Genomic DNA, 26,887 nt, shown 5'->3' with positions numbered 1-26,887 from the left:
AAGCCTTTTAAATCATTGTAAAAGGAGCCTTTTTATAGAACTGTCCATGACTGAAAAGACAAATTCTGTCATCCTTTGGAACGGAATAGTTTGTGCCAGAGAGACAGCTATTCTCATCTCAATGTATCCAGCCTTCGACAATCTCTGGAAAGTGAAAAGCCCTTGAGTTTTGTTTAATTCAAGGATTTTATGCTGGTTCAAAATACAAACTGGGCCTCCTTGCCTTCGGGAATAGCTCATCAAGGACTACGTTTTACTAAACACAAATTAGCTTCAACATTGCAGAGTATCTTAAGAATAAGTCTAATTATATTTGTTCAGAACAAAAGTCTACATTTTGCTTGAAAAGCTCACTTTGGTCCCAGTATGATGCATTATTAAAAAACAAAAGGTGGCGTTTAATGGATTTGTGAGCGTGTCTTTGATTTGAGATAAAAGCAAAACACAAATTTTACAGATATAGCCTATGCTATATATATTTGTCTCTCTTTCCCAAGGATATATGGTGTCAGGATAATAGGCTCTGTGTCCCTACTGCTTTATTTGAATGCGTTGGAACATATCAGAAAACTTCATGCTCAAACATTCAGCCAGATGATGTGCTGTAAATGACTCTGTGGTGTCACATCAAGTTAAAAAATTGCACCCAAACCTTACTTCTAATCAGACTTTTTTATATATTTATGCCCATTGCAGCAGATCTTTAATGCCAGAATAAACCAGATGCAGTAGAAAACCAAGATTAACATGAAAGCAAAGTGTGTCTGCTCTCCCTTAATGATCGTCACTCTGCTTGAACCGATGTCATGACATGTTCAGAACATTTAACAATTGCTGTTAAATCTGCTTAAAAGAAGTGACTTGCGTCTCTTTTAATCCGTTGTGGAAACACACCAAAACAGTCAATTAAAAGAACTATTTACACATTTGTCATGAATATAAAAAAATATTTCTAGTCACTTAGAGCTAATGATTATTTATGTAATACCCACAGGGTTCTCTGCACTGGATCTGTGACTTTGATTGAGGACTTTATTAAAGAGATTATTTCACATAATTGAGGGTATTCATAGAAGGTCAGTGTCATTAGAAGTCCAAGATGAACTCCATGGATTAATTTCTATGACCCTAGACTTCTTCTGATTAGCTCATTGCTCTGCCCCCATCTCAGCTATTGCCACCCAGTACCCACTGCCCTAAAGTGTTCTTTCTCATAGGTAAAGTAAAAGTGTAAAAACATCTTTTCACATCAACAGGCACTAATATACTTACTTAATCAAATCCATCAGTGGGCAATTGCTATTGTACTCCAAAAAGATATAATGGCAGCTGGTTAACTTGCCAATTTCCACAAGTCTCAATGTATTTCCTGATATTGGAAGAAAGCTAAGCTGGATGTTGTGTTCTTTCTGAGCTTGAGTGACATTTGAGACAGGAGGATTATTTTGAACTGCTCAATCCCCGCAGCCAGTGAAAACCCCCTCGAAGGTCAATGATGGTTTCAACTGTCAAACATGTTAAAATATCTGACATTTTTCTGCCTTCTGGTCTTGACCACTTTGCCTTTTGCCCTGCACAAGTACATTTGCATATGACTCCATCGGAATGAGCCCAGAAGAGCCTCAGCTCAAACATGTGATCCATCACAAGCAAAATAGTCTGTCTTAATATTAAAAAAAATACTTTAATAATGTTAGATCTTATATTTAAACAGCAGTTCCTGGTACTGTCCGTTTTTACTTATTAAATCTTGAAAGAGTTTATCAGCTATATTGTTAACAAATGCAACACCTGGGGTCTGTCTCATACAATGAGTTCATCAAACAAGCCAGGCTTATTTAAATTAGCCTGACACTTTGACAAGATTTCAAGTTCCATGAAGCAAATTCATGACAGTTTGAGCTCAGTTATGTTAACTTGAACTACGGAGCCAGCCTTGTCAACATCAGGCTAATGGTCTCTTAAACTTTAGTTTCTGTGATAGTGGAACATTTTATACTGATAAGATCATCTGACATCAGAATAGGTCAAAAATACACCCATATACTTAAATAGTTAAATATATAATGATAATTTTTAAAAATTTGTAGGCTTTGAAATAAAATAAGCCCCAATCAAAATTAGTCAAATTCAATTACATCATAATCAGTCGTTAAAGGTGGGATTAGAAAATTGTGATCACAAATATAACATTTAAATCAATATGTCTATCTGTTATTACTTTAATTCTCTAAGACCTGACCACAGTCATTTGTCAAATTCTAGAGCCACCAGTATCAGACAGTTACATGTCCACACTGCTGCCTTGTACCACAACCTGCTGAACATCTGTTTGGTTGTGTAAACTTAAATAGACCATTTAGTACTTTAGGCTTATAACTGAGTTATTAAGTTTATTAAAATCATAGCATGCTTTATGAAAGAGGCCCCAGATTCTGACAAAGGAATCTAGACAGCATGTGGATCTCCCATTAATGGAACTTTAAAGATATCTGATATGAAGTACCTTAATAATGCTCTCAATATTTTTAGACAGGATGGGTGTATTAAATGATTACTCTAGATAAGTCAGTTGTGTAACTGGATTTCTATGTGGGAAATGCTGCACTATGGTTTCATCTTTTCTTGTATTCCTCTAAACAGTGGTGTGGTGCAGATGTTTAGAAGTAAAAAGTTTAGTGTAAAAAGGTGTTTGGAGATTGGTTGATATGAGTGATTGATATAACACACATTCACTTGTTGTTTGTGACTGCTCACGTAATCATTTCACTTCTTTTCTGTCACAGATTTATAGAGCCAGTGAAAACCATCCACATTTTATTGTGTGTTTTTCGACCATCTAATCTACAGGATTCCCCTCAGGGTAGATGATAAAAAAAAAAACTATTCCTCATAATCCTGAGGAGTTCTTTAAATCTATTTTTACTAAACCTTGTTAACACAGCATCAGAAACAAACAGCCTTAAATTCTCACTGCATATGTATATCAACACATTTGTTGGGTTACCTTCCAAATCCCACCCTGTCCAAAGTACGGAATAACATTTTCTATTTCTGTCCAATATATGTAGATTTGAGATTTTAGAAAGACACATCTAAGATATGATTTTCCTTTTGTTTATGCAAACATGTTCATAATTAGAGTGAAAGGAATTAAATCTGATAACACAACTAAAATATATGCTTCTGTGTTTCTCTACAGTAATGTGGCTTTCACAGTGCAATTAAAAGAAAACACGTCTCCAATTACATGTGTTCCATTTTCTTCTCATACCATTAAAAAAATGCAGTTCATGCAAAGTTGCCTCTTTCCAGTTACCATTCTGTTTAATTCTCTTATGCAGCATCAACTTGGTTTTCATGTTAGAAAGTTTCCCTTCACACAATACATCTTTATATCCCTCAGATTGATTGAATTCAAATTTTACATTTAAAAAGGTGATTATTTGAAATTTTGAATCTAGCACTGTTTTTATTTATTTTTCCAGTCCTCTCCTTTATAACATATTAAAAGTTTTTTCTAGGTTCATTACCATAGCCTTTTTTTTGTTAGCAATTGTGTGCTTCTGTACATTTCCTGATCTGGATGAAAGAAAACCAAACAGCGACATATCCATGTACAAGTGATATGAAACTCAGCAAGTTACAGAGTTGCCGGGTGGCCAACAACATTTCAGCAATGATTCTGTGACTTCTGCTATTCAGTGCCAGGATAGCAACAATCCTCAAATCATCATCATGCATTAAGTGGGCATGTGAATGTCAATACAGTCTTCATATTTTTAAACCAGGCATTGAGGTGTCATACAGTATGATAAAATATTAGTTTGGGGGATTTCAGGTCAAATTGGTAGGGAGCCAGGCTTTCAAATCGAGAAGTCTGAAAAAGTTGATAAACTCTGTTGTTACCCATTCATAAATCAACTCTCTATTAGAGGACTAAAAAAATACAAGGAATAGCGAACATGATGTCTGACGTTTAAATAATGACATCATTTGTATCCTCATAGTGTAGTGTAGTCAGTGCATTCACATTGTAGAGAAAGTGCTACTTGAGGTAATTTAAAGGGGTCCTTATATGAAAAACACATTTTTCAGGTCTCTACATATACATAGTGGTCCTCCCTAACCTGACCAAATCCTAGAATCTGGAAAACAAAAGTTTCCTGCATCAATAGATATTTGGAATCCTTTGGAATCATGACTGGTTGGAATAAAAAACGATCGGATTAATAAAGCGCCGAACATTACGTCATCTCCGGGGTGATTGATAGAGTAAATTGGCCCACTCGGACATGGTTGTGGTCATCCCCGTGGGGGAGTTTGTTCAGGCTACAGTAGCAGTGTGTGATAATGGCATGGCTAAGAGCTACACAAGTTCCTCACAAACTGTTGAAATCACCTAGCATTTGGCTAACCAGTTAGCCCCGCTCCAGTCGTGTGTGTGTGTGTGTGTGTGTGTGCGCGCGCGTGTGTGTGTGTGCGTGTGTGCGTGTGTGCGTGTGTGTGCGCGCACGTGTGCGTCTGTGTGGCTCGTGATCAGGCTACGGTACCAGTGTGTGATAACGACGTGGATCAGAGCTACACACTGAAAGCCACAAGCTGTTGAAGTCAGCTAGCATTTGACTAATTAGCGCTGCTTCAGTCAGATGTATTTGTGTCCTTCCGAGGTTATCTCCAGGATCAGAGCGAACACATAACCAGTTACACTGGTTTTTGGTGAATGAAAGCAGTGTTAGCGGTTCTAAGTGATCAGAGAGCTGTGTTTATATACACACACACACACACACACACACACACACACACACACACACACACACACATACACACACACGAGAATACAAGAGAAAAACTCGGTCTTACCGGTAAGATCACATGTTTCATTACTTTGCGTTAGCTCCCGTGTTATCCACGAGCTCTGTTGGAAAACACAACTTTAATTACCTCACCGGCCGATCTCATTGGGTTTACACGAGCGACGAGTCTTTGTTCAGCAGACTGAGTAAGCAGCTCCACGCTTAGTGCCAAAAATCAACCGTTATATCATGAAAAACAAGAGTGCAAAACACAAGAAGAATTACAGCGAAATACGTAGAAGCAAAGTTACTGAAAGTTAAAAAGTTTCAGACTCTGGTGATCTATCGATCTGTAATGTGGGCGCACGTAAACAAAACACATGTGAATGCAAGGGGGAGGGAGGTGTTGACAGAGGCAGCTCAGAAGGGGGGGGGGGGGGGGTTGACAGAGAGCTCGCAGGCACGCCCCATTAACACAGTGCATTTCAGAACAAAGTGATTTTAACCATATTCAATCAAAGATGTTGAGGACCTCGGATCACTTTGGGGCAAGACATTTCAAAACAGTGTAGTTGGACATCTGGCAGCTGAATGACATGAATTGAAAAAAACAAACATAATATGGAACCTTTAATTTCCTCACCTCTTCATGTCATTGTCGAATATAAAATGTTTTTTCACTTAGCAATTGACAGACTTACACCTTGTAACCTTTGTTCACTCATCCTCCCAGTAATCATCACAAATCGAGTGGGACACACGGATCCAAGGGCTCCGTCTTGTGCTGCCTGTGTAGAAGCCCCTGTATATAATTAGTGCTGTTTCTACGAGCATGTTGCTGGATTACATGGGGTTTGGTGTTGGTCCTCACAGGATCTGTTTACTAAATGCTTCATAGACCAAAGGTCGAACCACTTGACCTAATCCTTGAGGTCAGTGTTGGAAAGTGAGCCTCATGTTCCATGTTCTTATGCCAACACATCAGAAGAGTTTCCTCAGTAGCTGCCCTCAGTCTTTAAACAAACTGGTAACAAAAGTTAAAAGTAAATAGAGCTTCAGGCAAGAGCAGAGACTGATGAGGCCCATTAGGAGTAAGAGGGAAGTCAGTGTTGAAAACTATGAGGGACTATTGTGTAAAAGTAATTAATAACCAAAGCATCAAGCATTTGTGATAGGCTGTTGTGAATCTGACATCTTATTAAATATTATAGTGGTCACTTTGTGAGTAATTTATTTTCATTGTTTTTGAACACCTGCATATTTGGTACAACATGCATTGTCAGGAGAAAACAAAAGGAAATACAAAGTTGCTCCAAATTCATTGGACCTATGGTTGTATTTGAAGGAAATTAATGGAAAACTTTTTACTGTTTAGCCATTAGTGGACTGCTCCATTTATAAAAGATTATAAATTAATGTCGTTCTTTAATTATTCAGCAGCATCCATAACAAACTCATAGGGTGGATTACAGAAATTACCACATTTAGTGTTAAATTTTTAAAGTCAACAGCTGGAAAATTAAACCGTTAAACATTTGCTATGGGGAAGTGTTCAGATGAGGGAATTCCTCCATTGTTAGTTTTGTTGGACTCATGTTCCTTCTGATTGTTTCACTATCCCACAGTTAGTCGGTGGAGCTGTCTGGCTAAAAATAATGTAATCATGAATTTTGGCAAGACAATAGGAAATTGATTAGTGAACTTTTTAGGTCTCATCTAGCATCACAGAGAGGCTGCACACTCTTAAAATTGTTACATATTGCTGTTCATAAATGTGCTAAATTACTATTGGTCATTTTGCCTATATGCATCACAACAAATTGATATGTAATACTGTAACAATTAAAGGCTTTTAAGAGTATTCATTAAAGGCCATGGTTATGATGAAATAACTCATAAACTGCTTCATTGAAATGCTTCATATTTTCTTACATAGTTGATATTTAGTAGTGTTAATTATAAAGTCTTAACATAGGATTCTTGAGATTTCACTCCATAAATTTAATATTACTTTAAACATAAACATATTATTCCTTCAATTATGAACACTATCTTTTGAATATTAATTACATGTTGTGACAAACAATAATCCCTCTTAAAACAAAAAAACTAAATAAAGCACAGACAAATGCAGCATGGGGTCATGGAAACTGTTGTCTTCATTCTAAAACAGTCACTTTTGCTGATAAAACAATATGTAATCTGGCTCATCAGAAATGCTCACAGGAGAGAATATTTAAGGTTTATTCCAAACTACTGTTATTCGTGGGCATTGACTTCTTCCCTCATTGTGATTACGAAGCACATAAGAAAAACAATACAAATATACACGAATGGTTTGCACAAATGCTGCTTATTATATCTTTAAAAGCTAAAATTGAGAAGGAAAAACACATTTGTTCTCTTAAAGTTACCATGGCCACGTAGTTACTGGGGAGTGTTTGACAAATGGACCAAAAAGATCCAGCTTGTTAGAGGTATTTATTCTGACACATTCTACTTTAGTGTATTATTACAATAAAAAATCTTACATGCACAGATATCACTTGCCCATTTTCCGTCTTTTTCAATTTTGAAACTGAGCACTCACTAGATGCAACATGCTAGATGTTAGTATAATAACTAACATACTTTCTGAAAAAAGCACTCCTATCCTGCCTTAGATCGGAATCCATGAAACGTGTGCACGCTCCAAACATTTCCTCAATCAAGGAATCATCTTTAAGTAGTTCAAGCTTTACATATCTTTGGCTGCAAACATGATGATGTTAAAGGGCTTAAATGTATAGAGCTTGAATTATCTCCAAGAATTTACATAGTGTCTTGTTTGGAAATGGACTGGACACTTACTTCGTACTTTAATAAGGAAGGACGTCAGTTAAGTCCTTATTTAAGTCTGCTTTACCTTTCATGCCTCTCAGGTTCTGTGAGGTTGTTGATTTGCTGGTTCATTTATCAGGGGTAACCCCTGGTGGAGGAGAAGTCTTTGTCACATAGTTGTTCATAAATAATAGGCCCTGCCAACCTCCTCCTCTCTGACCCCCTTGGAGTCAAACAGCGGGACTGGTAAATAACTGGCCGGATCAATATCTGTCATTACAGTTCAGTGAGCGCCGGCAATCTGTCTGAGCAGTTAGTTTATTTTTTCTTGTTTTCAAACCCTCCTTCCTGGGCGGTAGCGGTATCCTGCAGCATAGAAATTTTTCTGCATCTTTAAGGTGTGTGACACGTGTGGCGCTGTCAATCACATGATATCAACCACATTTATGTAGCAGGAATTCTACAATATGGCCACATTTAGATTTTTTTTTAATTTTATCAATATGGTTTTGGAATCAATTATGCCAGTAATTAAATTACTTACTAATGAAAAGTCACCAGTTGACAGAGTCACACTGTTTTACTGTATTTGTGCTTTAATCCCTCATGTTCGTCTACATGAAGAGACCAGGCACTGCACAAACAGTGGCCCCTGCTGGGTTTTTGTGGACATGGTCCTCTCTTAGTTCCACACACTCAACTGACTGTTGTTGAAACTAGACTTCTTTCTATCCTCAGAAGGTTTTCCATCTGAAAAAAGCACTCCTATCCTGCCTTAGAACAGAATCCATGAAACGTGTGCATGCTCCAAACATTTTCTCAATCAAGGAATCATCCGTAAGTAGTTCAGGCTTTACATATCTTTGGCTTCAGCTTTTCAGTGGTTGTGTTTGTTCAACAGATGTCCTTCAGGATGTCATCCAGTTAAACCATGTAGTTATCTAAATGAAAAGGAGAGGGATACAGCATGGTTTTCTTCAGAGGCAAAATTACACAGGAGATGGACAACACTGCGTGAAGTGCAGGTTGCCAAAACATTGACTCAAAGATGTAACCTGTGTGAATCTTCATTATGTCCACCGCATGTGTTTTAATATAGATCTGTGCTACCACATGAGGAAACAGCTGGGGAACCCTTTGAGCTCTCACCCAAACCAGGGAAACCTGCATCCTGTATAATATGGAGTTTCACAGGGTTGATTCCAAAGACCCAAATAAGTTCATCTCCATCACAAAAATTTGTGCAGTTATTTGTTCTTGATTTTTTTTTTTTTTAGATTGCTTGTGGCTCCCTCTCTACACTCTCAGATTTTCAAATATCTGTTTGTAGGGGGTTGTGTCAGTTCCGAACAGATGACCTAGTTTTTACACACGCAGTCTTACAAACATTGAAAGGCCTCTCGACATACATTAAATGTTTTGAGCACTCTGAATTATATCCTTGTATATGAATTCAGTTTACAGCAAAGAGTTACGTGGCTATGCAGTAGTAAGAGTGGAAAATGTCATTTATGGAATTGGTTAATTTTTAATTATAAACTGCTCTGTATACTGCTGCTTTACATTTCAGTATTATTTTTTCTTCGCATTTAATTGGAGCTGAAACAGCGTGACCTATTTTGTTTGTAGAAAATATATACTTTATCTGTGCCTCCTCAGAAGGTGGCCTTGAGCTTAATATGCTGTGCGGTGACGGCACCTCTCAAATCCTAATGCAAATACAGATTACTAGTTACACCGCAAAGAGAACACTCATCAACTGGATGGATCAACATGATTCCCATCATAAACTTAACATATTCTTCAATTAAACACGCATCCACCACAAAAATGGCAAAACAACTGTTCCACAACTGTCTGCGATCCAGACCAACCACTTTTATTGAAGTGGGACTCCTGCTGTGTCCTGGTGCTTCTGAGAGTTGCATCTTAACATCACCTGTGTAATTGAAAAATGAATCCTTTGTATTATCATCAGCATAAATCTGTGTGTTCTGTGATATGACTGAATCACAGTAATGAGGTGCTTTCCAGAGCCTTTATTGAAGAGTGTCACAGTGACGCATACGGTCTTTAGCTTTCAAGCAAGTTGAGAAAACAGGTCACTATAATATGGAAACAAAAAAAAAGCCAGCCATAGTAAAGTTTTTTTTAAAAGTCTTTGTGTTAAACCCGTACGTTCTTATTCTAGATGAAAGATATATTGTGGCCCCTCCTCTCCTCAAAACACACACACCAACACACAACTCTGAGTGGATTGTGACTGATCCAGCCATCCTTTCATTGTTCTGGTAAAACAGACTCGCCTAAGCTTCTATAATCACCCGTTTAGTGTTGCGGCAACAAATGCTTTTTTTAGATTTACCAATCCAATAATAAAGATACAATCCGTCATGAACCTCCTTAATGCAACACTGCATTTGCTGTTGTGAATATTACAATTATTTTAATAAGCTATATTTCTTTCAAAAGCTCTGTGTTCATTTTGAATAGTAACAATAATAATAATACCACTGTGATTTAGGGAGACATAAGCCATGTTGCCTGATTGAAAGCTGACTGAAGCTCTTCTTTAAAAGCCTGAGTTAAAGCTGCAGCTCCATTGATACTAAAGAGAATTTTATGTTGTGAAGTGTCCATCATCATTTAATCTGTGGATAAGTGTCCTCGAGTGATTATGTCTTTCTTTAGTATGTGCTGATCATGCAAGAAATATTACGCTTTTGCCAAAGGTAAGACAATTGTTTGGGTTGAAGTAAAACAACAAGTAAAGCAGGACTCATATGCAGCCAATAAAAGACTGCAGGTTTATATTCAGATTAGTGTTGTTTAGCAGTTGTCTTTCATTGGGCTGTCTCTGCAGCATTTATACTTTTTCCCTTCTGGGTATCACTTTCAGCTCAGTGGTTTGTTCCATTTACGCAGGGGCTCGTTGTATTTGAACATTGCTTTTCAACTGCGCAACAAAAGTTCTGGCCTAAATATGAGGATACAGCTCATCGTTCCTCAAAAGTTGAACTGAAAACTGAAAGTATTGTCAGTTTTTATCCAAGAATATAAAGTGTAATGATAAATGTGTTTCCCAAATCCTTCTTTTCTAATTGAACATTAAGAGGACTTCACAAAACAATCAAGTTCTGAAGCGGTGCCTTTTGCTATGGAGGAAATGTTCTTGCTTTCTCTATGACTATAAGTGAACTTGGTCTCATTCTGTGGCTTGGATTTGTCTTTATCTTGGCCTTCAACACTTTAATCATTAGTTTAGTTACTTTGGGAACTCACGTACAGCATAATTCCAGTGAGGCACTTCTTCTTTTGTTTGCTGTGTTTTTTGTCTAAGTATACATGTTTTGATAGTAAACGATGAGACTCCTAAAAAATCTATAACTGTGCAAATCTCTAATGTCTGTATATGTTCTTGTGACTCTCCTGTCATGACACTGAGCAATACGCAGAGTGATAACATCAGAGATGAGACTAAGGTAAAAAGTTCAGACTGAGGCAAGTTAACTCCCTCTTTGGCTGCTTGAGCTAAAAAAAGTTCACAACAATTTTCAGTCCCTACCCACAGTCTCATTACACCAATCTTATCCCAGAAATTCTCGTGGGGAGAACATAAATACAATTCAGATTATATCTTGCGATGTTTTTGCATTTTAGTTTGACTTAAATAGGATTCTTTGTGTCTGTCTTTGTATCTTTAGTGAGATTCAAGTCCTCTCCTTGTTCAGTACCATCGTAGGTGATGTTGATGTGGGAATAGTTCAAGCATCCTTCTACTTGGACTTGGTTCCACCTCCCTGATCAACTAACGGTTTAGATCTGATGGGCTGACAGCAATTGTCTCTCCTGTTCACTCTCTGTCAGCATAGTGGAAACAACACAGAGCCTCGGGTTTGGTTCTTAGCGGGACACAATGCTGTCAGGACATCAGGTGAGAGTTTGTACCGACCGTCAAACGCACCCCACTCCTCTCTTCACTTAATCAGTTCTGACACAATGCCAATTCCACAGTGGGTGGTGCGCACAGCTTTATTCATAGATGTGGCAGTTGAGCAGTGATTAGCTCCCAGTCTGCTAACCTTCCACTGTTGGGCTGTATCAGGCAGTGCACAGCAGTGGTCATTTACAGATGTTTTGTTGCTTTTGATTTGAAGTGCTCTGGCATTAAACAACTTTCTGATAATCATTTCCCAAGAGGATGGCTTTTGTTGGCCTGTCAGGGTGTTTTTCAGAGGTACTAACACAGATAGGATTTCTACCAATGAAGAGCAAATGGCAGATGATCTAAATGTATAAACATTTATATAGTAGTAAAAATGGGAAATAGGTGCAGTTTTTGACCTAGTCACCACTGAATTTAAGCAATAACTTCAATGAAACTGTGTATGAGTGTCCTGAGGGCGCTGGCAAACAATTTACTGAATTGAGCCAGACATAACTAAAAAAGCATGTCTCCAGCACGTATAGCTGCTGTACAGTTTCTATTGTTGCCTTTTAAAAGCTGAAAAGGAACTGCGAAGCAATCATAAAGCATGCAGAGAAGCAATTTCTTTCTCTTATTCAAGTGAAAAATTATTCCATGCTGTCACAAAAGACTTTCTAACAAGGTGCTTTAAACTCTCTGGCAGTGCCATGCTGCAGGGTGTCAAAAGAGTGGATAAGGTGTAAATGAAGCTTAATCTCAAAAGTCTGGTTATAGTAATAGCAGTATTTCATTCCCTCACCAATGTGCTGTTGATGTGGATCTCAGATTAAATCATCCCCTTCTTTTTCTCAAACTAACAACACAAGAATAATGATCTGGCTGTTGACAACAAGAGCACTTCTTCAAAACGTGGGAAAATTCTATAGTGTTAATTTCAATTCTTTAATGTTGGTAATTTAATTAGAATTCAACCCATTCCATTTATACTTGGTTTAAGCACTGTACATTCAAGAATAAAGATCTGTATACTTGAAGCAACAACAGAGATAAGATTCCACCATTAAGATACATTTCTTTGACGTTTTCCTTATCATCCTTGATGTGTTCTCTGCCAGTTCTGGTTGAATGGTCAACAAGGTGCAAAGTGCCAGGAATTCCACACACTCTGGCCCAGCTGTTTTCTAGAGAGCTCTAGTGTGGCAGACAGATTTGCACATTGAACGTGTAAGTCCCTCTTAGTTAATGAGGCTACTGCTTGGACTCCCAATATCAGACTGCAGCATTCTCCGAGAAGCTGAGCCGATGCTACACTTCATAAAATTCTAGACGTCGTTTGATTACTACCTTTAACGTTAAGATTCCACCCATAAATGTAAACCCCTGTTAGCTAACACAAACAATGAGTCAAAGTATTCAAAATTACTTTAGAAACATATTTAGTCATCAATAACACCAGACTTGTTTGTTATTACTCTTTCATTCTGAATACAAAAACATTCTTCACTCAATCAACTATTGACAAATCTGAGTCCTTTGTGTGACACAGTAAACCATGGATAAATTAGTACAAACCCAGACTGGTCACTAACATTCGCCCTACTCCCAGATGCCACAATTAGGAACACCTCAAAGGTCAGCTTACATTTCAGCCCCCATTACGATATTGAAAATCAAATCGACTGTAAAGATTCACCCAGCCCCAGATGTAGGGGGGGTCATGTGCCAGTGTCAGTGATTTAGGAAAAAACTCATCCATTCAGAAAGAAAAGAGTTAAGTTCAGGTCTCCAGGGTGCATGCAAAGGACACACACATGCACACGCACATGCACATACCTATGATGGGATTCTACCATGAGTTGAGGCTTTGGGAACAGGCAAGGTTGCGGATGATTGGCAGAAAATGTCAGGCAGAAAACATCAGCCACATACAGTCACACAGCAGGCAGATGTCAGAGGCAGTGTGATAAGAAGGAGGGCAGGCTCACAAGGAAAAGGTAGTGACATCTTCAGAGAGTTATATCATCCTTCTAAAATCTCTCGCAGATTTGGCCTCAACCCAGCTCACACTTTAAGCCTTTAGTGTTCAGAGTATGGCTAAATAACCATCTCCTGACCCATCTACAAATGTACAAGACTTAAAAAGTAGCTTTCTTTTCATGTCTTGCCTTTTTCATTCTGTTATCATTTTCCAAAATACAAGGATTAGTCAGGGTCATAGTTTTTTGTTTTGTTTTTTCAAACATGATTGTATTGCACAAAAGGATATGCACAACCCTTGAGGCAGCAGCAGCACTGGGGCCTGAGCCAGGGTCACATATCTCAGAGGGGGAAGGCAGACTCAAGACCATCCACTGCATGTTGATTAGAGTCAATGTGTTTTGTTTGACCTTGCAAGCTTCATCCTAGTGTTGTTAATCGATATATTCTTGAACTTTAATTTTAGTTTTAAGCAGCATTTATAACGCCTAGACTTCAGGTGTTATTTATCAGTACATGAAGATGAATGGAAAATCTTCACTTGATTTTGAGTCTTTTATCCCCCCTTCTTTTTCTCAGGGTAATACTCCCATGGCCCACCCCGAAGATGAGCTGGAGCGCCTGACCAAGAAGATGCTGTTTGACATGGACAACCCACCATCTGAGGAATATTTTGGTAAAAGATTCATGTTCATCTTATGTACAGTTGTACAGCTGCTGTATATATTTATTTATATATTATGTATTTATTTATATATTTATTTAGAAGACAATTTGATATGCATATAGGTGTACATGGTCAAATTAAGGATTTCCGAATCCCGATCAGAACTATTGATAATGGTGATCAATAGCTCTGCTTTATTTACAATAAATCAAATCATCTGCTGTGATTATGACACAAGGCTGTCAAATAGATTTTTTCTCAATAAAAATAAAAACAAGACATAGCACCTAGTGAGTGAGGACACATTAGGATGTTGTCTTCATTTTTTAGGAAACACTATAGGTGAAAATTGTTGTAGCTGTCATGAGAATTTTTTCAGGAAAACTAAATTATTTATTCACATTATATTACAAACTGTTTCTCGTCTTAATTCCTCACTCTATGACTTATCTAAAATCCTGCAACATGTATCCAACTAAAACTTAGCGTGTGAGCAACCAATTTTGTTTAATATTGAATATTCTATAATACAGAAGTTGTGACTGGTCCATACAGTTAGGTTATCACATCTGTCCTGTAAGCGTTAGCTGGTTTTTAACAGGATTAAACAGATTTAAGTAGACACCAGGCGCTAACAGCTCTGTGTTATGGCAGTTTGTTACAGCAGTTTTACTGTTGTGGTAATGTTATTTCTGTTATTCTATTATTTCTTAAGTACATTTTGGAATAATGATAAAATGTTGATGTCTTGCGAGTTCTAAAATACAATGCGGTTCAACATGGACACGTCTTCAGTGATGAACCTACGATCATAGTGTGTCAGTGTTTGCTGTGCAATATCTATGCAAGTTAGATGAGCTCAGGAAGAACGTTGTGGACTGCCGGATGAGAAACTATGTTCAGATATTTGATTTTCCAGATCTCTACCCAGTTGAGTTTGCGAGGTAACACGTATTCCCACCCTTTCCAAAGGCCTTTTTGGGACTGTCCAGTCACCTTGCTGCTACGTTCTTCCTCAACATCTGGTGATATTTTATCCTGAACCAATGTCTTACTACTTTTTTCGATATACAACTAATGGGGATTTGCATCTTGGTGAAATGTCCATGCAGCAAAGTGTAACTTCAGGAGCCCCAACCATCCTCTGGGATACTGGGAGTGGGTCAGAGTGGCTCTGTTGTCGTCACTGGTACTTTCAGTGTTGTTACATCCAGGCTATAAATTTCCTGGGGTAGGATGATTTTGGGATCTCATGAGCCATGTTGTTAAGTTATTTTTGGTTTGCTTGTAGAGCAGCCAAGTTCTTCAGGGAGCTGTCAAATCTTTTGTGCAGACCTTTGACTGGGTTTTCAATTGGAATATTGATCTCTCCCAAGTTCAGACTGAGCTGCTCTGTCACACGTCTTATCTTTAGGACCATAACCTTTGATTTGGCTTCCTTAAAACTCATCCTGCCCCATGAGATGGGTTGCATTGCCTTTGGTCAAGCCAGCTACAAGCTGAGTCACCAACTTTGTTTACAATAGATGACTGGGTTCTACTGGGACGTTTTTTTTTTTTAAGTGTCTGCATGTTCTGGTCATTTAGTCATTGGCCCAAGATCTTTCCTTGGAGCCTTGGAGTTTGTCTCGACCAGGGGTCACCAAATGGCGGACCGCGGTCCGGATCCGGACCGCGTGTTGGTTCTGTCCGGAACAGTGACCACTCCATGATAAATTCACGAGAGTGGATTTTCTTGGCACATTTTTACTGACGGTCGCGGCTACAGACAGCGAGAGCTGCTCCTCCAGTTAATACGGTAGCAGCGCCACTCTGTTCAGCCAATCAGATCGTTTCTTTACGCTACGCCGTCAGCGCACCTGGAAGTGAGACAGTCTGCTGCCGCTACCGCTGTGAGTTTACTGCTACAGTGGAGCACAGAGGAAGTGAGACAGTGAGGACAGCATAGCTCCAAACGAAGGTACGTTAATGAGGAAAACCGCTTGTGAGTGTACGGAGAAATTTATGTTTATTCCTCCGTCAGGCAGTTCAAACCATTTTACCTCATATAGTCTAAAAACGTAGCACTAATTTATTAATTAATAACTTGTGTACAAGTAAATTACTGGCAGGCCACATGCCCCTTTATCTCATAAAGAAAGTTCTGTTTGAATTTTCCCCCTGAAAGAGCCAGTTTTTATTCATGCTTTCTGAACATGTTAATGCTTTTTACTTGAAGTTTTGGCCTTCAGTTCTTTAGGCAGGGACGTCTTTAATTTACGAGAAAAAGGATTATTCAGCTCTTTTTGCACTTTATTTTTTAATTCTGAGGTTTGTGTGTTCTTCAATCTAACATAAAGGCTTTAAATTTATTTGCCTGGGTCTACTTTTATTTATGGTGAGGTAAAAGAGCTACCTGTGCACTCAGTTAAACATATCCTGCATTGAAAATTGATAATAAATGATAATGTGTATATAGGGAACGGCTACAGTATAAGACACAAACTGGACTTTATAACCAGACCTCCGTGACTTTTAATTGAATACCCCTGGTCTAGACCCTTCAGACAAGGATGGAGCCTGCTCTTCTCCTGACTGCTTCTCTGACCACCTTCAGGGTGGGCTCAAAGATGGTAAAGCTTTCCAATTACAGTATATGATCACTGTCAGTAATAAACTGTTCATCTAACATTTACAGTCTGTGTTAGCTTTGGGAGTTGGGTAGTAATGAAATAGCTCTTACAATATATATTATTAAACAAGATTTTTAGCATTACAGCATTTCTGGTAAATCATAAGTAGGTAAATTAGATGATGTGCCAAATGAAGAATGAGTTGCTTCCTGTTTTCTTCAAAGTTAAATTTGATTAACATTTATTTAACTAGGAAAACACACACACACGCACGCACACACACACACACACACACAACCACACACACACGTACCCAACTTTTGCTACCTTGTGGACAAGTTAAAAAAAAAAGGCAAGGGGCATATCAGGAATGGCTTCTGAGCCTTCTGCAATGAAAAACATTCTGGGGTCCACCATTTTGGGGTACTTGATGTCTTTGGGCCCCAAGTGGTTGGTCTAATCCCGGGCCGAAGTTAGCCTAAGGTAATATAAGTAAGGGCACAAACACACACACACACACACACACACACACACACACACACACACACACACACACACACACACACACACACACACACACACACACACACACACACACACACACACACACACCAAGATACGCCCATACAGATATACAGTACCACAGGTGTTGCAAAAATGTCTGCCAGCTGTGGTACATTACAGGTGTTAACCTTGACAATAGTGCTTCTCTTGTGTTGATTTCCAAAAGCAGCATATCTGCTCGTTTGTGAATCAGGCCTTGAAATACAGTCTGCAAACTGTATCACTGTGATCAAATTAAAAGGCACAGCACACAACTCAGGATATATTAAGAATGACAGATAAGGGCTTTAGAACAGATGAAAAACATCCTGATTTTTTACACTCTCGTGTAAAACTGTATCTTCTTTGATTGTCCAGTGGTATTTTTTTAATGTTGTTTCAAAGTATTTGATATTAATTTAGTCTTCAAAAACTGCCAGGATTAAACAAAATACAAATTTTAATACCATTTTGCAAAAGAGGATTCTGAAGACCCGGGAATCCGTGCCTTTTCATTTTATTTCTATTTTTCTGCCCTCTGTACCTTCAGCTGCCAGCAAGCGACATCCCAGTGCTGCTCTCTCTTCTCTAGCGTTTAATCCCTTTTGCCCTGGAATTAGTTCCTATGCCCATTAGATACCACTCAATACATTCAGTCGAGCTGTGAGCAGTCCTTTTTATCAGTACATAATAACACAGCAAACCACGATAGCATGTGTAGGTGTATTATAGCTGCAAGGACATGTATTTAACTGGCATTAAGGGATATTCTGCTTCATGTTTGTGAGCACTGATGTAAAAACCGTAATTGGTTCAGATTAGACATAGGTCAAACAGATCTATTGGCTTAAGCAAAGTGTAGCCATTCTACACAGTGATGGCCCTCAAAGCCTTGTCCTAATTTTTTGGATAAATGTTTATGCGAAGTAGACCTGGCATGAATTCAACAGAGTGCTATACCATGCATGCACTTGTCACTATTTGCCAACTATAAGTCTGACTGGCTGAAGCCTGGTAAAATAAGGACATGGGAGAAATGGGTCATATGTGAGCTGAGGTAGCCAGAACAAGTTAGGGATAGCGTGTGCGTCCTGAGCTGACAGCAGCTGGCTGTTACTGGAGAGGAGGGGGTAGGGAGGGAAGGAGGAGGGTCATCTTGTGGTTAAACAAGGCGACAGCTGAATTAACTGAGAAAAAGATGGAGGATGAGGGCAGGAGTCTTCCACTGAGGTGACTGCAGGGACTCATTATGAGAGAGTTCAAGCACAGGCACATGCTGCTTTGCAAATCCACAGAGCCCCTGTCCTCCCCCGCTGAATAATGTACATAGAGTCACCACACTAATGTTAAAATTGATTTTAGTTCCCCATATTCCTGTTTGTATATCCAGGGCTGTGGGAGAATCAGTCACAAGACATGAGACTTTCATTATTACAAAGGATCTAATGGTACGCAAGCCTTTTTCTTTGGCGGAGTTCAGCGGGAAGAGGTTTTGGAACCCTAAGGCTAGTAATTAACAAGATTAATCAAAGCGGGGTTGCGATCTGTAGCGCACTACTGGACTGGATTATTGTCTTCCTATAGCGAAGTTTTATTGGTGTCATGAACGCCTTTGATGATCCTCTAATCTAAAACAGCAATGGCGAGCTTTCATCGGTCCAGACAGGGTTAATTCAATTGAATTAATGTAACACTGGCATTGTGATTCCACAAAGAAACTTTGCATTCAGCTCATCTGAGTTCCATCTGCAGACACACAATGTTATTATTCCTTTTTACAACAAGTCCAGCAAGTAAACCAATCGTGTCTTTTGCACACATTCAAAGCAGCTGCTCTCAAATGCAGGAACCCTCAAACTGCAAAAAACCTGAAAATGATGCACCATAAAAGAAGAGCTTTTCTTGTGAGAAACCCAGTTTGCAAGCCAGAAATTCCTCTTACGATTGAAGCTTCTTTGAAAAACAACTGATTAGTCCTGATTTAGAGTTCCAGATTAGATTTGAGTAATCGGAAAGAGCCTTTTCTTCAAATGTCATCATCCGTCATATTTAATCCACTTAGGTTGTGCGTAGGTGTACTGTGTTTGTGGAAATCTAATAAGACACAGCTACTCAGCTTGCAGTACAGATGCCTTGGCATCAGAGGAACTTACAATATTTTGTCATCACTACATTCCTGTCAACCAAAACCAGGACATAAAGCTGAATAATTGAAAGGATGAGATGCTTTGCATTATTTACAATTAGTGATGATGATACTTACACAGTGTACTTCATTCTGCTGCACAAAATCTGTTTGTATTTCTTTTAATACCAAAATGACAAGTCGAGAGTTCTTTCATGCAATCCCAGACTTTCAGTACTCCCCTGTATAGAATTAAGGATGATGGGAATTTTAATATCCAATCAATATTTGTTGAGCGGATTCTGCAGAAACAATTTATAGCAGCGGCACGAATGTTTCTGTAATGTTATTGTCAGATATTAGAGATCAGTTGAAATAAGAGAATTTAATCTGGGCATTCTAAACTCTGCAAAGGCCAAATTGTTTGAAAAGCCTTTCCTCCTGGTTTGAGTTAGCCTTTGTTTTATGATAAGAGCCAGAGAAGAAAAGGCTTTGCCAATTTTCCTCATAATGTCAGCTGAAGGAGCACTCATAATTTATAAGACACCTCACATAAAATGTTCATGAGGAATCTTGGAAGAGATACAAATGGCGGTGTAGCTCCAGTAATTGTACAGGGCAGAGGAGTCAGAACAGATCAGCTTAGGTAATTAGGTCAGAAAAAAAGTTTATGTTCACACAGTGCGCTCTTGTGGAGTGCCTCTGTTTCATTACAACTCTACACAGCATCCTAACTTAATGTATTAATAGTCTTCCTGTTTAGACAGTGCTGTGCGTTGTCTAAGTTACTCTGGTGGAGCTCATTAACATTTTACTGAGGTCGCCCTCAGCAACCTCTTAGGAGTTTGCTTTTAGATGTGTCTGCATGTCATAACAAGTGGAATGTGTGTCAGAGTAAAACCTTAAAAAGACACACCTCCACCTCAACCCAGCTTCCACCTCCACAGTCTCCAAATGCCCTTGGCCAATCGTCACCCCCAATACAGATAGCTGTTTCTGTCTAATGTATGAAGGTATTCCTGTCAAAGCAACTTAATTTTTTATATTCATACGGCATCTAGACAGAGACAAAGCAAAGGCTTTCTGCAATATGATAATACGTTTAAATTTACAACCTTTTTCATGCATACAGTGCAGCTATAAGTGCTTGTCATATAATGGATTTTAAAAAGTAAGAGTTTTAACTGTAGTTCTTATTTTTTCAGTAATAGCCAGGCAATACAGTACATTTGTATTCTATATATGTTGTTCTCATTATTACTTATATAACATGCATGCAGTCCAGTGTTAATCTTTTTAATCCAAGTAATCTGTATCTTCAGTGTTTGCTCTCCTTCATACAGCTACTTACTGCTAATGCTAACCCAACATTCTTGCTGCCTCAAGTTCCATTTCTTTTATTTAGTTTCATTTCTGCTTTATGAATAAATATAGACTTTTTAAAGATACTTTAAAAATGTAGTTTTAAGATGTAATTAGTTTTAACAACCTATCCCCTTGGAAGATCGCAGGCTGTGAAGAATGCTTGGACTATTACAATTCACATCTTTGAGCAGCAGGTGTTTGACTAACTAGGTGTTTATTCTATCTGGTCTACCACAAAACCTCTTCAAAGTCTTTTTCTGAGTGATGATTAAGCAACAACACTAATGGTGATGTGGAGTTACTATATTGAAATAAATGTCTTGTTGTGTCAGTAAACTTAACTACCACCTTCTGGATTTTAACAAATGTGACACTTGCTCTGACAGAGTCCAAAACCAATTTGCTGTCAACAAAAGTGAGAAATTATTTTTCAGTCCTCTCAAAAATTTAATTGGTTCTTCTTTGACCTGTGCAACACACTTCCTCCAAGTTTCAGGAAAATGTATCATCCTGTTGACAAACAAACAAACAAACCAATATTGAAACATAACCTCCCTGGTCAAGGTAAAGAGCAATAGAATGGGTTTTCATTTTTCTGCTTAAAAAATTAAAAATAATTTGAGTTTGACCCTACCTGTTTTTTTTTTCCCACACAGTAATCTCTTCATAGAGCCTTTAACTTGAAGAGCCTGTTCCCTCCATCACTCAGAGAGGGTTTCCTCCTATCACAGGCTGAGTGTTGCCTCTTAGTTGTGTTGTGTTGTACTTCATGTCTATATGTATGTTGCAGCAATCTCAATCAGACAGAAGAGCATCATGCTGCTAGAAGCAGGTCAGGGACCACCCAGGGGCATGGTAGGGGGGAGGGCAGCATCATATGAAACAGTCTGGTGACATGGCAACTAGTCAAAAACCCTGCATAGCTATACCACCTACAGTGGATTCAAATGCATGACTGAAAAAGACTACATTATACAACACAATAGCCACCGATGATCCGTCATTGCTTTAGTAAGAAAAAAACAAACATTTGAGCTACACATTCCACTTCAAGGCCCCTTTGACTTTGGTTTTGTCTAATCAAATATGTTCTGGAAAAAAAAAATTCAAATCATCTATTAATGTTTGTTTTATTATCGGCAGATGTTTTTTTCAGCACCTTGCTTTTAATTAGTCATGTGCTGTTTTCAAGTCTTGATTATATTTGTTACTATTTTCAGCAATGGGGAATGTTTCATGAAACATTTAGTATTTTACGGGTCCTCTTGCCTTTTTTTTTTCTCTCATTATTTCGTTGCAGCACTGACCTCATAATGCTGCTTTCTAGTTTCTCTGAGGATGCCGTGTGCCAGCATTAGGCTTCTTTTCCCAGCGACAGAAGCCTGCTTTTTGGCAGCAGTTCACGTGAGGTGACCAACCCCCTCCCTCCCTGTCCACCCCCCAGCCCCCAGGCTCGACGCTTGCTATCCTGCCTCGTTGAGACAGCTCCACTGAGGCTTGCAAGATCAGCTGCCGTGCGAGCCCAGCTGAGGCTTCCGGGCACTCACGTTGCTAGATTTCATTTGTGAGTGAGCGTTTGACCTCAGGAATGAGTAGACGTCCGCATGCTCATGCACACAAAACATAGTTACAAGCACACGGGTGCGCACGGATGAACAGCATACAAACACGGAGCCCTCTTTGAACTCATATTATTGCCATACACTCTGCTCTACATGCACTCACCTGTTCCCTCGGCTCCCGCCTGTCTCTCTCCTCTCTCATTCACCCCCGTTGCCAGCCTTGCTCGCTCCCTGACACCCTTCCATGCCGCCACTGCCAACCTGCTTCTAAAAAATGTAACCTACACTGAGTTTCCCTTGCTTTGCCTCCGCGGGCCCTGACAGGCCGAGCGATAATGCTTAGTGGCACAGGCTCGCCTATCCTCCATCCTGTGCCATCACTGCAGCGGTCCTACAGATTGCTATTGCTGACATTGGGAATGAGATTAAAGGCAAGGGTTAGGAAAGAGGCATTCAGAGATTGAAATGCAGCGATGACAGCTATTTGTCTCGTCAACCTAAGGCAACTAAGGACCAAAACATTGTCAGGCTGTACAGAGGGCAATGTGAAGCAACAAAGTAGATTAACCTAGAGGGGGAGGAGATAAAACAGTGCACAAATGACGGCCCGTGGCGGTCACAGCCAGTAGTTACACTCGTAATGTGTCTGACAGACTTGTTTTCTCCATTAAGTACTCACTGACCTATTGTTTAAATTTTTAATTAAGTGTTAATAGTTCATCACAACATTGTGTGTTTTGTTTCAACAAAATACACAATGTATACACATCAACAGCCTTAAACATGTGAAATACAGTAAGGTAATTAGTTGCAACCACATGTCTCTTTGATTTAATGCCCTCCTTACATTATGTTACTTAGGTGGTGTTACTTCTTGAGGATATGCAGTTGCTGAATGTAGTTGGTGTATTTACTACCTTATTTTTTTAAATCAAGTGGAAAACTTTAGTTGAAGTCCCAAAATGGATTTTTTGGTTCTTTTATTAGTTTTGGATACAAGCTACAGTTCCTGGCTTCGCCTTTGGGGTTTGCAAGGGTTGCACCAGCAGAATTGTATTCTTTAGTAACATAGTGTGAAAAGTTTGGTCTCCCACAAAAAAAAGTTCGTTGCGATCCTTCTTTATATGCACAATCTTTGATTTCTGACGATGTAAGATCAAATTGAGCTGCAAGTGTGCTCCCTCTCTGCCTTTCATGCTGCTTCAATATCACGGCGTGGAAAAAAAAACCAAAGAAGGCAAAGACTGGGGGAAATCTGAAGCGTTCTGCCACTCAACATCCCCCATTCCCAAACAACAGTGTCTCACTGCCACTACAAATACATTAGAAATCAATTATTTATGTAACAGAGTCAGGGCCTCTTTAATCTTTTCCTTTTATCCAATTAAATTGTCTAACCATCCTAAACCTCTATAGCTCACAGGGAATGTGCTTCTTTAAAAAAAGAAAATAAGAAAAGATTTTGTCTTCAGTCCTTCTTTTGACTTTCGATGTAACAGAGAAGAGACACTTCTGAGGGCTGAAGAATGAAAGGAAAGAAAGTGAGTAAAGTGTAAATGAACTACCCCTCCCCTCCCGCCCCGTCACCACTGCATTGGTTCTACAGGAACTATTTGAAGTTTTGATGTTCAGACTCTGGTTCCATTCCCCGTGCAAAAGGACACTGGGGAGCAGTGAGGTCTTTCATGATTCCTTTATGCCCAGCTGAAATAGTTCGAAAGTATTTGCGATCATCTCCACAGGGGTAAATATGCTGTTGCTTCAATTGCTGTCCTGTATTATTCAAGAAGTCAATTGAAGTAGTGTCTGAAATTGAAAATGCTTATTTCCAAGGCAGACGTGTGAAATTATTGATGTCAAGTATTGTAAAACATGCCGCTCTATTATCAGATAGTAAGAGTGTTCGAGAAGAAAACTTACAGACTCACTCAAAGGCATCATATTTTTCCCTTTGTTGAATTGTTTCAGCACCCCTCAATGAAAGATGGCATAATAGAAGTCTACTTTAGAGATAAATGTGTTCTTGTATCTTATTTGATGGAACACAAGGTCTCTGTATTTAGTGCTTTCGGTTCAAGTGAGAAGATGTCAGCCATAAGATGTTAAAAAGACATTTAAATATTTAAAAATACTGGTTAAAACAGACATTTTTACGTCACTTTGCATCTATGGAAGTTGGACGTGTGCTACTTTCTGACATTTTATTGCTGGAACAATTATTAGAGTCAGCTTTTGTGAATTGTCTGTGAACAAATTATCCTCAGAGTGAATGAGTGAATGAGCCTTTGCCACTGTGGGAAATTGGGAAATATAATGAAATAATTATTTATTTGTGGTACTTGACAAAAGATAAAACCATTCAAATGTTTATTGACAGAATACTAGTGGTGTCAGATAATATGTTGCAGAACACCACTTAAACATTTATAATGTATGCAGTAAATTGTTTGTAAAGCAAAGCCTCACTCCAACATTGGTGCCGACCGCTCCGCCTTCACCGCCTTTTCACTGAAGTGTAATTTGTGACTTTGAAGACAACAGTTTCCTTCAGGTCTCTGGTGTTATTGGGCATCCAGTGTACGGTGATCCATTTGACGATTGCATCTGGTAGGTTTTTTCACTCTTTTGGCCCAGCTCCACTCTGCCAGTGTAGTTTAATGTACATAGATTGGTCTGGTCTGAGAAACGGTGACTTTGCATCTTTGCTAGCATCAGCAGAAATGATGATGATACTTCAGACATGTTGTATTTCAACCGAAAGACAGCTCATTGAGGAAATGTGTCCACGCAACTTTGCCTTTATCCAAGGCTTTTTAAAATGGGATTTGAAATTCAACAAACATGATATGTCTTCTGTCAGTGTCTTTACAGTGTATGCCACAAGTTAATGTAATATAAAAAAAATGAATAATTAATTTGCATTTATAAAAAAACCCCGATGTGTTAAACCTTCCAGATGAATCATGAGCTTTAACATAGTACAGTAGACAGCCATACACACACACACACACACACACACACACACACACACACACACACACTTACACACACACACACACGCACACACACACACACACTATATATGATTCAAACAGCTTCAGAGCTGTGAAGTCATGTCTGCTTCTGACATGTCTGGCGGAATGCATATAGAATACTATACATGCGTCTGTTTGTGTATACTGGTCTACATGTGTGGCATGTCTGGTGCAAAGAGATGTGTGTGTGTGTGTGTGTGTGTGTGTGTGTGTGTGTGTGTGTGTGTGTGTGTGTGTGTGTGTGTGTGTGTGTGTGTGTGTGTGTGTGTGTGTGTGTACTATATGCACAGGCGCACACAAAAAGCTCCTGAGGGCCCTCCCGATCACAGACTGCCAAAAGGAAAAGGATTTCCGAGAGGTTTCTTTCTCGCTATTTAAAGTGGGAGCCCTGTGGGACATGTTTGGCATTCTCATCCACTCACTGAAGATGGCCTGTGATCTGAAGCCACTAACAGGCTCAGCATGCTCTGTCGCTGTCTCTCGCTCACTCTCTCTCCTTTTTTTCCTTCCCTCTGGCTCTCTGAAGTGATTACCCTGCTTGTGATTCCATTGACACCCACATGTCCCCCCGAGATGTGCCTTCACTAGTTTGTTTAATCTGCCTCCCTGTACAGTAGGTAACGCAGCCATAATTGAGGTGTGGATAGAGCTGTGGGAACAGATGAAACCGATAGCAGGTTTTATGAAGACTTGTCTGCATTATGAGTCGCCAAGCATGACAGCAATCACTAAATTAATGTACAAAATGCTGCTGTGATATGAATTCAAAACGGTGACTTCAAATAGCAATTTGTCATTCCTTTGTCTCTTAATTCGTCCCCAACGTAACCCACTGAAATAAAGTCGGTGTTTTAGAAAGAATTTCGCAATCTTAACAAGTTTCTGACAAAGATAATGGATTTGGAAAGATTATAATATCATTAGTCTCACAGACCGGCAGATTTCGGATCTAACTAACAAATAACTTCCAACAGTTGCTGATACCTGAAACAGATTCAGCTTTACACACTTTTTGTTTAAATTATTTGATATGAACGCAGGAAGTGGAACTGTGAAAATCCGAACATCAGATACTGCAGCAGTTAAAGTCTCGCTGCTGTCTGTAACATGCTTGAACTGCTTCATTCAGAACATAGAATGTCAATCATCAGCCAAATCAGACTTAAGATGAAGCACAAAATAAAACCAAAATGATCCATACAACTCAACTTGAATTAATTAAATATACTGTATCATACTTCCTTTGAGAGATTGCATCTGTCCTCAGATGTGTAAAAAATAAAACATTACGAGATATCTTTTTAAACCCTCTTATTGTAAGATACCAGTAATTAAATTGACAGTGTTATTAATTGGGTTGAAGATAACTAGCATTGAGTCGAGGACATCTTAAACTCAATTAATGATATCTCCACTCAATTAAAGATATCCAAATGCCATGTCCTGCAAAATGCAAT

At 38.9% G+C, this 26,887-nt stretch overlaps 1 protein-coding gene across 3 annotated transcripts in view; it reads left to right on the top strand.

Moving 5' to 3' along the window:
• The window catches only part of lpp (LIM domain containing preferred translocation partner in lipoma), a 147,047-nt gene that overhangs the window by 92,312 nt on the left and 27,848 nt on the right, over positions 1–26,887 (top strand). For all 3 annotated transcript variants that reach the window (XM_068318489.1, XM_068318490.1, XM_068318491.1), the window contains one exon: positions 14,101–14,197. In XM_068318489.1, coding sequence (XP_068174590.1) covers positions 14,101–14,197 — 97 coding nt within the window. The remainder of the gene's footprint in view (positions 1–14,100; positions 14,198–26,887) is intronic.

This window comes from Antennarius striatus, chromosome 7 (genome assembly GCF_040054535.1).
Source record: "Antennarius striatus isolate MH-2024 chromosome 7, ASM4005453v1, whole genome shotgun sequence".
Taxonomy (NCBI): Eukaryota; Metazoa; Chordata; class Actinopteri; order Lophiiformes; family Antennariidae; genus Antennarius; species Antennarius striatus.
This window is presented reverse-complemented; position numbering and strand designations above follow the sequence as displayed.